The sequence below is a fragment of the Pleurodeles waltl genome, chromosome 9, assembly GCF_031143425.1.
Source record: "Pleurodeles waltl isolate 20211129_DDA chromosome 9, aPleWal1.hap1.20221129, whole genome shotgun sequence".
Lineage (NCBI taxonomy): Eukaryota > Metazoa > Chordata > Amphibia > Caudata > Salamandridae > Pleurodeles > Pleurodeles waltl.
Window position 1 is genome coordinate 1,078,459,028 of NC_090448.1, and position 15,808 is coordinate 1,078,474,835.

A 15,808-nucleotide genomic window follows, 5' to 3' on the forward strand; every position below is an offset into this window, starting at 1 on the left:
TGGCAGATCGTTCTCCCACCTCGCCACCAAGATGTGGAACACTCTTCCCACCCACCTGTGACAGATACAGGACCTACTTACTTTCAGGAGACACCTCAAGACTTGGCTGGTCGAGCAGCAGCAGCCCTCTTCCCCCCCCCCCAGTGCCTTGAGACACTCATGGATGAGTAGTGCGCTTTACAAATGCTTTGATTGATTGATTGCTCCCGTCCTGGTTTTCCTCTTGCACCTGAATTCTGAGGATCGAAAGCCTAAATTAGAATGCTTGTGACCTTACTTACAAGTAGCAGCTCCGAATATCAATGAACCAGAGAATGTGGTGGCCATCTGGAGGAGAAAAGGGGGACATCAGGTGTGCACATCAAGAAGGAGAGGTGTCTGAAGGTGGCCTACTTGGTGGCATCTGCCTGACCAGCCCCCAGTCAAGATGTGGGTGGGGCTTGCACTCTGTCCTGGGATTGTTCTGCACTGCTGACTAGGGCGGAAGGACAGTGTCCAGCTGAAAGATGACCCTCTGGAGACTTATGACACCCCGCTTCAGGGACTGCCTGACAGTCATGCACATACTCCCATTAGCCAGCAGTGGCCCTGAAGGTGGGTCACAAAAGTAGAAAGTACTCAAACACTTTAGGCACTCTTTAATGAGAGAGCACCTCACCGTTAAGCCTTAGACATGAATGACTTTCTCAAGTCCTCTGGAATGTATTCTTTCCATACTGCCAGCACGTGCTTCGCAGAACCTCTAACCCAGGCAATAATCCCTCCTTCAGTGACAAAGGTACTGACTCTCTGTAGAGATGGCCTGCGTGACTCATACTGTACTGCACAGATGTGTCAAAGTTGTGCCCATCTACCTGGATGCAAACATATGTTAAATCATCTAATTCCATTTGTGAAACAGTGACTGGCTTGCACCCAGATCCCTTTCACTACGATGGATCTGACAGACCACACGCTGCAATTCTTGCAACAGACTGCAGCTACTGAAAACCGATCAACGACTGTAAGCCATCCAGGATACTAGCACAGTGATGGAGGGTAAAACAGATCCCTGGCTGGGGACATCAATCTACTCTGTGTTGATCTATTCAAACAACAGGATAAAAGACAGAGGGGAAAACTGCAGCCAGGACACCTGAGATGTCAACAATGCACAAACAATTGACATGATTGAGCACATTTGATACGTACTGTACAGGATTGATAACACTGGAAATCAATCTAGATATAACACCATACAGGTTATTGGCTTGCCAGAGCATGCTCAGAGTTTTAAAGTGGAGCACTTCCTTGACTATTTCTCAAGTTTTTCCTCTTTTGGTTTTGTGTGACTGCAGATGAACTTAAGTGTGCTACAACTGGCTCTTCAAGCTCGGACTCTGCTGCAGAAGGCTCTGTAACATATTTGCCTCCTTTACCCTCTATCAGCAGGACAGTGACAGCAGGCAATCATGAAATGTACAGGTGCCTCTGTGCAAGGTTTAGCCCAGTACCCCCAGAAGAACATCGGTGAGGGCCTCATTTAAGGGGAGTAAATGTTAGGTAGTGCTCGCTCCAGGGTGAAGTACCTCCATCAAGATGTTGGTCTGGACCTCAAGGGCTGGCAGTTGTAGGTCAAGGAACTTCGCTAGCCGAAGCATCATGGTTGAAAAAGATGCACCTTCCTCAGACACAGGACCCAGAGGGGAAAGCATGCCAGAGTCTGAGGAAGTATCCAAGGCCACTGGCGACTCCCAGCTTCTCATACCAGTTTTTTTCCTGGTCTATATCCTCCTCAAACGGTCCTTACCCCTCAACGTTTCCTTCCCCCTTCAGGAATGAAAGGTCTATCCAAGTGAGGCAAGTCTAGCGGTTGACATGGCCTGGGTGGCACAGGAGTCAACGTTAGGACAGTGCTGTCTCAGTCAGAAATAAGGGCAGGGTCACTGTCCAGTGACGCCAGCAACACTGGATGAACTGGGGCCAAGATGGATGGAGGCACCTGTGTCAGTGTCAGCCTGCATCCGAGAACGATCCAGAGGGCTCGGCTGGCATCGGGAGTTGAACTTGCCAACATTATCCCAGCAGTATCCCATCTCGGCTCTGTGGGGCTCAGGGCATGCCACACAGAATCGGTGGTCTGAAGATGGCATGCATGTTGTCATAAAATGCTTTAAACTGGGCAGGGGTCGAACAGGTGTACTAGGGGTAGCACGGGGCAGTCCAAGACACCAGCTCAACTGGTGAAGTGATGAAGCAGGGCCTAAATATTTGGAGGGGGAGGACAAAGAGTGCTTTGACTTCTTTCTGTGCTTCTTTGACTTACCTGACTTTGATGAAGAATTCTAAAAAGCGCAGTTAGAAATTGGGTCTCCAGTTGGCAGAGGTATCCACCCTGTCCAAGTATGGACCACAATCCTAGTCAGGATAAGTAAAATACACACCCTATTTAACCTGTGCTCACCACAGAGCAGTCTGGCTTAACTTAGGAGGCAATGTGCAAAGTATTTGTGCAACACTTAAACTACAGTAGCAGTGAAAACACCACAAAACGACTCCACACCAGTTTAAAAACTTTTTTGAATATTTATCTGAGTAAAACACCACTAAAAACAACAAAAATACAATAATTAGAACTCAACTCAAGATATGAATTTTTAAAGAACAAACTGCAATGCAGTGCAAAAAAATTACTTGTGATCGCACTACTCGGGGTAAATCCAAAGTTCATGCCGACCGCGATGCAGGGTAGGCAGGCTACAGGACTGGGTGAAAACGTACCTTCGATAGCGCAAGCGTCGGCATCGAAGGCTTGATGTGTCGGTTACGATTCAAACAGTGGGGTGGCTGCATCGTTGTCGAGCCTCGTAGTTTGATCCAGAGTCGGCGTTGAACCTCCTTCGATGCAGGCGATGTGTTGTCAAGTCACGCAGCTATGTACTCAGAACGGCGCTGCGTGTCGGCAACATAGCAGCTGGGTCCCACATCGTTATTGAATCAGCACTGCCTCGGAGGACACTGCGTCAACTCCAAGCGGCGCAATAGTCTTAATACTCAATTCTTTGATGGCCCTGAGACTTCCAGAACAGGATGCAAGCCACCAAGCCCTTGGAGTCACTTGGTTCTGTAGAGGAAGTAGAGAGCAAAGTCCAGTCCATCTCACTCCGACAAGAGGCAGGAGGCCAACACAGCAATGCGAGTGAGCCGAGTGGCAGTCCCGCCTGGTAGCACAGGAGTCCATCTTCCTTGCGGGATGTTCTCGGATAACTGTACTGATTTGGTGAGGAGTGTGTCCAGTACTTATACCCAGTTGAGCCTTTGAAGTGGGAGAGACTTCAAAAAGAAGCCTTTGAAGTGCACAAGGCACTCTACAGGGGGTTAATGCAGTTCTCTGTGTGGGGAAAGGAACAGTCCTGTTCAGGTGTGTCAGCTCTTCCCTCCCATTTAGCCCTGGAAAGCATCAGGATGTAAATGTCACACCAAGCTTCCTTTGTGTGTGACCCTTCAGAGGGAATGCACAAAGCCTGGCTGTTAACCACCCCAGATGTTTATTCAGAGACAGGCAGAGTCACAGAATGATTAAAGTAAAAACAAAATGCCAAATTTCTAAAGGTGGCATTTTCAGACTTTAAAATCCGAGTTCACCACAAGTTGCGATTTTAAATTTTGAGTCAAGAGACACCATACTCCAAATTCCTACATTTTTCCCAATTAGAAGTTAAACATAAAGACTGCTTCAAGGTAATCCCAATGTTACCCTGTGAGAAAAGATAGCCCTTGTAGTAGTGAAAAAAGTAATTTAATAATTTTCCTAAGCCAGTACATGTTAAACTTAAAAGTACATACCCATATTGTTAAATACACTGCTACCACCCTTAGGGCCAACTAGTGGGTGCACTTGCCAGATCGAAATAACAGTTTAAAACTGCACACACACAGGCTCTGCTGCGGCAGGTCTGAGAAATGTTTAAAGGGTTACTGTAGTGGGTACATTCAGCGCTGCCGGCCCACTAGTAGCAGTTCATTTACATGCCCTGGGCATATACAGTGCACTTTACTAGGCACTTACAAGTAAATTAAATATGCAAAATTGTGGATAAGCAAATGCCACCATGTTTTAGAATACAGAGCACCTGCACTTTAGCCCTAGATAGCAGTTGTAAAGTGCACAGAATCCTAAAGCCGACAAAAATGAAGTCAGAAAAACAGGAGGTCAGAAGGCAAAAAGTCAGGGCAAACCACGCCAAGGATATCAAGTCTAACAGGTGCAAAGACGATCTAAACCAGCCAGACACCTATCTCAGAAATGGGACAGAGAACGACAAAGAGCGTTCTTCTGCGGCCCGCCAGGAACTTCATCACCCTCTCACGAACAGTCTTGGGGTGCACTGATTTGCATTCTGTACAAGACTTGTGGTTGTGTCTAGAACCCAAGGCAGACAGCCAAAGTGGGAATCAGACACAGACATCTGGCATTTACATTTCCACAGAAGGCTTAAATCCTGTTGGTTTGGTAAAGGATAAATCTCTACCATAATGGAAACTCAGAAAAAAAGAGTCAACAAAAAGTCAAAAACTGTGTTAAAAAATGACCAAGGTAGTTCTCCGGATCCACGCTGTTGGTGCAGAAAGAAAGGAACTGATGTCTATGCACCAATAACATCTGCTTACTTTGATGGGCTTTATTGTCTTTTGGAGGAACCACCCACCGTCCATGAACAGCCATGTCACACTGCCCAAAATGGTGATGCTTCCTCCCTATACTGATATATGAACTGGATAAAAGCTTGTTTCACTTGCTGTGAATGCTATTGTTAGACGTTCTATGGAATAAGAGTAGGAAACAAGCAGAACTCAGCAACTTGTGCTCCCATTGACAATGGGCTTCAATATGGCTTCCACACTTTAAATATTATTCTTTGAATATAATTTTGTAGCAGCCCAATCGCAATGGCTGGTATATTGTGTTTTCCCAGAGAAAAAAGCAAGGAAGCTAAATATCTGGTTAAAGCTAGGTTGCCACAACCATAGGCACGTCTGTATGGGACAAGGGGACAACCACGCAAACCCTCCCCATGTTGGAGCACACACGGTGTGCTTGCTAGCATAGGCACATATCCTTCCCTGGTGGTGGAATGCTTTATGCTCCAGACCTCCTCCTATGGTGTATGACAGGATGCTGGCTATTGATGCATCGGGCCTATAAGGCCGAATGGACTGGAACTTGAAGTCTTAAAGTTGGGAATTTGTTTGGAGGTAAAGTCTTACTCCTGTTTGAAGAGTTTAGGCAACTATACCACCTCTTAGCGAGGCAGTACTTCATACATGCTCACCTGGCTTGTATGATATGGCACACCAGGAGTTGTGTGGATTCAGACTCATTCCCAACACACTCATCTAGTGTTACACATGGTCCTTAATGAAGGTGAGGGTAGAAGAGTTGTCTCACGGTTTTATATGGTCCTACGTAGTCTACGGCAGACAGCACAGCAATATGTTAGGACGAAATCTGAGACAAAACAAGGGCACAGTATTATTGAGAGAGTTTGGAAAAATGCCCAAGAACATGTGGGCATGAGTAATGATTAACACCCAAGCATGGAGAAAGGATATATATCACAGCAAACTCGAACTACTCCAGATGTTGCACAGATGCTGCAGACTTATCATATTAGATGGCAGTTCTCAAACACTCTCATTTTTGGGAATATGTGGGCACTACCTTAAGGTGTGTGATGAGTAGAGTCAATCTTTGTTCACCTGACAAATGTAGTCTTGTAATTGTGGTGCACCTCAAAAAAGTCTAAATCTGGGATCTGCTTAAAGATACGGCTATGCTGTAAACCAAGGACAAAATTGCACTGGTTTAGAAATTCACCTTGGTAAGAATAGCTTGAACTTGAAATCCGGTTACTAGGTAGATGGAGGTTGAGTGAATAGTGCTTAGGACTCTAGTTACTAGCCCAGGAAATACAGAACTGAACCTGGCATTCAGTACTTCCAGTGTATTGGGACTGCTCCAAGATCTGGGAGGGGGGTGGGAAGCAGGATCTTGGAGGTGATAGATATAAGAGTGGATCGCAACCTACAGTTACTGGCCTTGAAAATCTGGGAAAAACCAGACTTTAGACCGATACACACTCCTTTTCTGTAATGTTGCCCTGTTGGTAGCCTGCCAAGATTTGATCCGAAGATGGGGCAGCAGCACACTTCAGACACTATGGGAATGGGAATACAATACAGACAGGTGCAAGAGAGCAGAAAAACTGGTACATCAAGCCATACGTTTTCCCAAAAAAATTGTGCCCCCCATAGGGTGGCTGAAGATGCTGTTCGTTAACGCTATATATACATATGGCTGCAGACCCACGTGGTTGTAGAGTTGGGAGGGTGGGCAGAATACCGGGAGAGATCTGGGAAATGTACTCTAAATGTTTGATCTCCAAGGGTGAATGTCCACCGTACAGTGTCTACATGCTAAGGCCAAACTGTGATGTATTAATAATGGGACCGATGTGCCTCTAGTTGCTGCTTATGGTTACCAGTTCCTTGGGTGCTTGTTTTATCCTGAAAACTACAATCAAAAACTATTTAAAAAAATACATTTTTTTAAAGTATTGCCAGAGTAGTCTATAACTGATAGTGTTTTTTATTTGCCTTTTCCAGACATGTATATGCCGTGCTCTAGTAAAGCCGGCAGTTCATTGGATCTATTTTATCTAATCGGATTGGACAATTGCACACTATGTTGTGTGTTTTTTTTTTTGTTTGTTTAGTTTTTTTAATTTTTTATTTCATAATGCAATGTTGAAAAATTATATACATCGCCTCAACCCAGCTATGGACTGTTTTGTTAAAGCCACATCCATGTGAACAAATACACAAATAAATAGTTGTGTGAACTGTACTAATTATTGGTGGTGTTTTCCAAATAATATGTCCTAGCCCTCTTAACATCTGTTGGATACAAAAGTCCGGTCTGGAAAGATGATTGGCAGTGGTATCTTCTGATTAAGGTGAAAATCGGAAATACCTCAGTATGTCATAACTGTGCTAAAATGCAGAAATGCCAATAAACACATGTTTAAAAAAAACACTTTAGGCAGGAAAGAAGGGCCAGTCCTTAAAGAAACTAGTGGCAATTAAACACTGTATAAACTCAAGTGCAGAGATCTTGGAGACCACTCATCAGTCTACCAGAAATACTGGCTCCCAGGAATGACGCTTGTTAGGATAAATATTGGTAATGACTTATGTAAGGCCTCAAAAAGTGCCCCAGTAATTTTGATGGGACAATGTTAAGATTGGTGGACAAACCATGCTGGCAGAAATGCCATTCAAAAGAATAAAAATAATGGGCACATTTGACTAGAAAGGAAGATAATGCTGGACGGTCTTTTCTTGCCAGGGTTTTGGGGGGCCCTTGCTGCTGAAGGCACAAGGTGCGGAATAGTTTCCAACAGAGTTCAATAGAGGTCACATGCTTCCAAGTGGGTCAGAATTTGTATTCCTAAAAACAGTCATCAAGAAGATTTAGGATTTAGGTAGCCATATTGCAGGTACTTAAGTGCCTAGCAGTCATGCTAGCCTTGAACAGTTACAATGATTTCTCTTCCATTGCCCAGTGAAAGCAAGAGCAAACAAGAGGGTTGAAACTCAAAAATACCAAACTGAGGAGACAGGGCTAGAATGTCTCCCAAGATGGCCGCTCTCTCGTGAGCTTTGGCCATCCAGCTGGGGAGAGTACTGCTGCAGGTAGCGGAGGAACACCTGGTGAGTTAAGCCAGAATGAAACCCGCCTGCAGTATGACTGCACTGCTGATGCCTGAAAAGGTTTCATAGCAGGAGGGCCTGGGAATCAGGGTGGGAATGCAAGGAGGCAGTTTAGATCTACCAGACACACACAGCAGACTGAGGCTGCTAAGAGAACACCTGAACACTGCAACACTTCAGAAGAGGAAATCTGCATCACCTCTCACTGCCCCTGAGCACACTATCCTGGATAATGCATACTGCATACTGACTGCTGATAAGGAGGATGCAGCGCCCTGCAGCAGGCTGCGAACTCAAGGGTTCCTGACACCATGGCCTTTGGTGAGTGACAACTATGAGAAGCAAACGGCGATCGAGCAATTGTGTAAAGGATCGCCTGTCTCCCCGAAAAAGATTTTGTAGGTGGTGGAGGGAGGACCTGTGAAGGTGGGGCAGAAAGGATCATCTGATACAACTGAATGAAAGTGCATTAGACGTCCGATAAATGCATGTACCCTGGCAGATTCTCCATATTGCCAACATATTTTCTTGTCATAGCAACAACTCCTTTTTCACTGCTAAGCTGGACTTGGGCAATTGCCCATATTTAGCGGGGTTTTGATGAACCTGGACAAATAGTGTGAAAGGCCAAATTTAAGAACTGCAGTTCTTACAAAGGAGCCTCAGGCTTTGCAACTAGTCATGGAGCAGCACCGGGCTGGAAGTACCTTCTAAATTAGGAACTCGTTGTTTGCCGGATCTCAGCTATGAATGCCAAGGGTGAAAGTGCTGTGAGCACATTGATACCAAGGTGTCTACTGTTCTGCTACTGCGGAAAGGCCTGTCTATTTGGTCAAACGAAGAAACAGTTCTCCGCTAAGCCTCAGATAAAAGCCTGGAAACAACTGCTGTTCTCGGAGGGGAAGGCCAGGCAAATAGGAAAGCAGCAACACCGATTGAAACAACAATAGTGGAGGTTACGCTCAGCACTTTACTGGGTGAACTGAATAGAAAAGCATAGACACAGGCACAGTGAATCACAAACAATGGAGTTCATGCTGAGCACTTTTCTGGGTGAACGGATTTTGTTCAAAACCTCCATCGGCACAGTTAAAGTTAGTACTGCAGTGACTGCTTTGAGATAAAAACATTATGTACTCATTTTACAATGCTCCAGATACAAAGGATACATAGACCATAAACTATAGAGGTGGAAAAACAACTTAAGGATGGTCCTGACTGAGGCAAGAAATATGGTATCTCTGTAAAAGGATAGTGGACTTGGAGGACAGAAGTAGGCTTAACAATGTGCACATCATGAGAATGCATGAAGGCATGGTGAAAACAGACATGCTGCATTTCAGGTGAAGTTCTGAGGTGTGAAGTTCACCCTCCATTAGATTTCCAAAGAGCCTACTGAACTAGTTGCCTAGGTAGCAGAAACCAAAATTCATTCAGGCCCAACACTGCCTGTTTTGTTCCGCACCAGGAGGCCCGCCAAGTGACTATCTTGACTAAACAGCAAAATGGCCAATTTAAATATCAAGACCATGACATTTATTTGAGGAGATTTCTCTATGGAGATATCCTTGAAACACAGGAAAGTTTTGTCTCTATGACCACCACTTCAGAAAGGAGAGATAAGAAACAGACTTATGAAGCCTGCCACCATGTTGATTACATTCAATGTGAAAATCAAGGAGTTACCTAAAGATTATCAGAGGTTTCTTGATGCTTTGAAAGATTATGATAGGAACAAGATTTCGGACGGCACTTGACTCAGGAACGAGAGGACCTAGAACAGAGGGAGACAATAATGTGTCCGCTATTGGATCATCCAGTTCAAAGAATGGCAGGCTAGAAGCCTTAATGATGAAATCATCCAAAAAGAAATGTCCTGGTGACTTACAAGGGCCAGACACAGAAATAAAATCAAGATTACCACTAAAAGCAGAATCCTACTTTACACCAGAGAAGGATGGCAGGTGACATCTTGTTGAGAGATGGCAGATGATGGGCTGTAACTGATTTCTGAGGAAACTATATCCTTTGAAGTTCCAAGCTCCCTCCTTCGAAACCTTGTCAATTAGTTATATATATATATATATATATATATATACACACACACATTTACATACACACACATATATCAATGTTTAATTCTCTTTTGAAAATGCTTCTTTCTACAATACCCTTGTCTAATACAGGTGAACCCCTTGGCAGGAGGAGGAAACCTAGAAATTAGCCCACTTGTTCAAAGTAAGTTTGTGCTAGTTTTCATATCAAAGACAAAGGGCCATACAATTTGCCATTCCAGTGCAAAACATCTAACCATTGAAAGTTGCAGATCTTGATAGAACAGAATATGTGAACATTCCACATCCAACTAGCCTGTCCCACCAGTATTTTAGAGTGAAATACCTGTACTGTAGTTGTTGGGTACCTGAAGTGGCTATCCCACAACGTCTATGACTGGTATATTATGCGTTCCATAAGAACACTAAAGATTTGTTAATTTCTTTTCTACTTAATGCCGATTGATTGATGCATTATATCAAATGGAAAAAGACGTCAACATGCCTAGCCACCAGCCTACCTAGCTCTTTCAGGACACCCAGCTATCTCCTTCGGCAGCTGACAAGATAAAGAAGGATTGGGTCAGTACAGTCACTCACATTTGTAACACAGCCAAAATAGCGATGATTGAAAAACCACTTATTTTTAGGAGGGAGGGAGGAGGAGGGGGTGGCAAAACATTTTCATAAATCCTTATGGCACCGAATACTTAAAACCAGTAATTGCTAAGCTTGAAATTCACCAGAGTCTTTGCTTGGGGGTCCAGCTATGTCCTAACAAATCTGTGTTCCTTAATAAATTATTGAGGACGTTAGTGGACTGCAATCTTTATGGGGACCCAGTAATAGACAGATCACACAGGCTTGATTATGGTAGTGGGAATGAGAGAAGTATATTTAATGATGCTGTGGGCAATCACTCTGTGGTAGATTTATATAGAGACTTCTACATTCTCGAGATATGGCATGTATACTTTTATCTTGTGCACATGGAACTAGCATTTTACAGACTATTTTCTAATACTCCATAGTGTATTGCAGAGAGTGACTTCCAGCAAGATTTTAGAAGGTGGTGTCTCAGATAAAGGCCCTGTATATACATAAAGTTATCATGCTACATGTGTCTATGTCCAAAATATGGAGAAAGGTAAGGGGGTAGATAGAAGCTGCGGATGAAAAACAACAGCTGCAACAGTTCTTGACTGGCCACTTTGCTTCTAACAGGGACTGTATCATCAGCACTGGTACTGTGGACAAAAGGTAAACAGCACTTTGGGGTGAGCCATGTGAAAAGCCACACTAAGCTGCAAGACATACAAGCAGTTTGAGGCAAGGATCAAAACACTTAAACTTGGATGTAATACATTCCCTATAGAAATATCTTAAGGAAGCTTGCAGCAGCTCAATACTATAACCTTACCATTCTGTGCATCGCAGGCTGAACATGCATTACTTGTTATATAATGGAAACAATAATAAAATAGTGAGAAGACCGGATGACTGTTGCAATGCAATACTATTTAGACAGCAGGACATTCATCCAGACATCTTAGTCATTAGGAGCACGGATGCATCCTGCAGCTTGGACTTCTTATTATGAGGGTGGGTTGCTATCAAAAGGGAACTTACATGATCACAAGATGCATTAATATCATACAGAGAGGTCAAAGATCCAAGCAGACTACACTACCCTGTATTGAACAGTACACTACTTAACTGGAAGGCATTACACAGAGTGCTTCAAATGCATCCTTACACATGCAGATGCTTCACTGTGGGCCACTATTACACACAAATGAATGGGTGTGTGAAAGGAGGTCAATAAAGTCCATCTCATTACTGTTTCTAGGATGTAGTAAAGTGGATCCGAGTGCCAGTCTGGGGAACTGACCTCTCTTGATGGTTCAGATAGCAGGTATGTTAAGGTAGTCTGTCAGGCAGATGGGGAAGCCACCTCTGCAGAAGTAGCAGCACTTTGCAATATTCACCGTTATTATACTACACAGAATTACAGAATATTTCTAAAGCTTTTTTCAACCTAGCTTTGTGCTTGTATTATAACATAACTATATCGTAGATCTGTAATTCAACAGACATTCTACAGAATATTAATTTTGTTTCTCCAAATGTTCATATTATCTAGCTCTTTTCAACTCACACTGCTACACTACAAAGATTGCTTCTATCTTGGATTGTTTTGTAATTTGCATAGTTTCCACTTTTCAAACAGGTTGGTACTAAGCTTGCAGGACGTACTGCCCTTATTTAATTTCAAAGATTCAGTGGTATGCTATTACTAAATTGTTGCGCTGATAGGATAAGTCTTCTGGAAAGGATTACTAGTGGATAATCTGAATGACTAGAATGGTGATATCCTCAGCTGATACGGACATTTGTTTACACAGCAGCACCCACTGCAATATGCCCTTTTGTCACAACAGCTACATCTCTGAGGCTCATATGATATAAATTTCTCCAGTTGTCAACAAATGGATTTTTCACTGAGATCCCTTGGGTGGAGCAGTTTCTTTAGCAATCCAACCAACACAGATCTCACTGCCACTCTCCAAATTCACCCACACCAAGAAGTAATCCATAATTTTTTACTAAGTATCTTGTAGAGGCATGCTAAAACACACAAACAACCTACAGAGTTTAGAGTTATTTCAAATACATCACTGTTCGAACAAATGAATCTCACCTGAGGTACAGCTTAGTCAGTAGTGGAAATTCCCAGGGAATTCGTTTCAGAATACTTTCTTTAAAGCCGTAGCAGAAGCTCACATCCAAAAGTCTCAACTTACTTGTAGTACTAAATAGTGCACTGAAACAAGGTTCTGTGATATACACTGTAAAAAGGTGCACCACTTCAAGTGTACTTGGCAAGTTACGGATCCATGATACTGGACCGGTGGGATAAAAAAGGGAACTCCCTGTAAATAATGTAAATAAGAAAACAAATTAATGGTACAAGAATTTTTAAAAGATTACACCTCTGATGCATGGTCATAATTTGTTCTTCTGATGCTTTCTTAAGTGAAAATAAAATAAAGAGATGATGTGGTGGAGATTCATTAGGAGACTGAATATAACAAGAACAGTCCCAAGGCCAACAATGATCTGCAACAGTCATGCCCTACCATGGTTGGTCAAATGTGTAATTTGGGGCACATAAGACTCTCCTGATTAATTCACACTGTGGTGTTTCCCTTTATCAACTTCACCCGTTTACTTTCATGCCATTCCTCCTCACAAAACATCTCATTAGACAATTTTGTATTCACCTTAGACCATAACCACTGTCAAACCTTAACCGCTTAGTATATATATATATATATATATAAATATATATATATATATATATTTATCAATCAGAAAATGGGCTTATAGATAAAAGATTAAAGCTAGAACATATGGGGCAGAAAAAAAGAATATCTTTTAAGCTGACCACGCAATAAAGTTATGGACAGTGTGTCAGATCCTACAAATAGTAAAGTTTTCTTACAAGCCTTCACATTACAAAAACAGACATTGGCAAAGCCAATAGGTTTCACCTCTGCAAACTTGATTGGTTTTATCAATGTGGTTTTAAGGCATGTTGCACAGAAGCGGTATTTGACGCACAACATAGCTTAATGTTTTTTAAAAAACGCTATGAGGTGGCTAGCGTTGACTGCGTCTTTGGGCTTTTTTTGTTTTTAATTTGAACTATGTGCATAACAAGTCACACCAAGGAAGGTGCAGAGAAGGATGGAGGGAGAAGAATGGACAGTGGGGGAAGTGGACGGAAAGGAGTTGTTGAACACGAGGAAGCAACAACAGAGGGGGGGGCAATAAAGAGTATGAGAGAGGATGTGGCATGATGGCTAGAGCAGTCATCTTTGAAGCTGGTGAACCAAGATGGAGTCTCAGTGGGAGGCTCAACATCCTGAGAATCTGTGCAAATCTCTTAATCTCTCCAAGCCTGAAAATGGATGTGTCCATGTGTAATGCAACTAATAAACACTCCGATACCGTCGGCTCTAGTTTGCGCTGCATGAAAGTGGGGAAAAAAAACAAGAAGGAGACGTAGGGCCGGATTTAGGATTTGGAGGATGGACTACTCAGGGTTCTTCCTTGAGCCACATATTATTTAATATTTATGTGGCCCACCTCGTTCAGATTCTCAAAGCAAGTGGCTTTGAGATATTTTACGTTGACGACACTCCAGCTGGCTGGATGACGAATAATTGCCTGCAATTAAATGGTGAAAAAACAAAGATTATTTTGTTTAGTAAAGCTCACCAGCTATGGACAACAGATTGGTGCCCCCCTGAAAAGGGTGTAGCCTTGTCTCTTTGGGAGACAGCACAAAATATCAGTATTAGGCCTAATCATTCTCTGTCTGTTAGATATTGGATGTCTAGTTGGCAGAGGTATGCACCCTGTCCAAGTAGGGACCATAAACCTAGTCACTGTAAGTCAGATACACACCCTAAATTAGCCTGTGATCACCCTCTGGTAGCTTGGCACACAGCAGTTAGGCTGAACATAAGAGGCAATGTGTAAAGGATTTGTGCAACACTTAAATTACAGTAACAGTGAACAACACCACAGAAAGACTCCACACCAGTTTCGAAAAATGGGTGAATATTTATCTGAGTAAAACAAGACCAAAAACGACAAAAATCCAAAAAGCAGATCCTGAGAGATGAATTTTTAAGGAATACACTGCACTGTAGTGCTTAAAGGTCACTAGCACTAAAAGGTTACTTGAAGTCACGCTAGATCGGGGCAAATCCAAAGTTCAGGTTGACCACGATGAAGGGCAGGCTGGCTACAGAACTAAAAAGAAGTCGCTGAAAACGCACCTTGGGTGGAGCAAGCATCAAAGTGCGATGCGAAGGCGATGCATTGGTTCTGATCCACAAAGTCTGGTAGATGCTTCGGGTGTCGAGCCTCACAGTTGGGTCTCGTGTCAGACTCGGTTGAGATATATGTGATGCATTGAGCCACACAGGATGTCCTCGGAGCAGCACTGCATCATCATTGAACCCCGTAGATGGGTCCCACGTTGCTGTCGAACCAGCAATGCGTCAGAGGGCTAGGAGATGTAAATATCTGCAGAGAAGCAGCTGTAAAACCCACTTCTAAGGCCCAGGACTGGATTGGCACCTCAGGCAAGGGTAGAACTCATAGATGGCAGAGTCCAGGAGCAGAGTTGCAGGCAGGCTTTGTTGTCCCGGAGACTGCAGATAACAGGAGGCAAGCCAGCAAGCCCTTGGAGTCACTTGGGACTAGATGTAGGAAAGCCTGAGTGTGCGAAGGGTTTGCGATTCGCAATTTATAATTCGCAAACCCAGATGCAGGAGACCCACCTCATTAATATCAATGAGGTGGGTCGCAATTTGCGACCCACCTTGTGATTCGCAGCACTCACAGGGATGGTGGCCTGCTGGAGACAGCAGACCACCATGTCTGTGACTGCTTTTTAATAAAGCATTTTTTTTTTTTTTTGTATTGCAGCCCGTTTTCCTTAAAGGAAAACGAGTTGCAATACACACAAAAAAATGAAACGTTTTTGTTTAATTTTTCAGAGCCATTCACAAAGGGGAACCTCCCATCTAGCCCAGGAAGACCCATCAGGCTAGTGATGGGCCATCAGGATGCAAATGTCACACCCCAAATCCCTTTGGGTGTGACTGTTCAGAGTGAATGCACAAGGCCCACCTGCCACCCACCCCAGACGTGTATTGAGAGACAGGCACAGGTACATAATGGTTCAAGTAAAAAAATGCCACATTTCTGTAAGTGGCATTTTCAGGCTTACAATTTAAGATCCAACTTTACCGTAAGTTGTGATTTTCAATTGAGAGTCCCGAGACAACAAACTCTAAATATCTATCTTTTCCCCAATTGGAAGTTACACTTAAAGGTTGCTCCAAGGTAACCTCAATGTTAACCTATGGGAGAGATAGGCCTTGCGGTAGTGAACAACAAATGTAATAGTTTTTTACTATCAG

At 43.3% G+C, this 15,808-nt stretch overlaps 1 protein-coding gene across 1 annotated transcript in view; it reads right to left on the reverse strand.

The window, feature by feature from the left end:
- Window positions 1–15,808, reverse strand: part of LOC138260327 (uncharacterized) — a 111,565-nt gene that overhangs the window by 41,979 nt on the left and 53,778 nt on the right. The window contains exon 4 of the mRNA XM_069208716.1: window positions 12,508–12,739. Within this exon, the coding sequence (XP_069064817.1) occupies window positions 12,508–12,739 (232 nt within the window). The remainder of the gene's footprint in view (window positions 1–12,507; window positions 12,740–15,808) is intronic.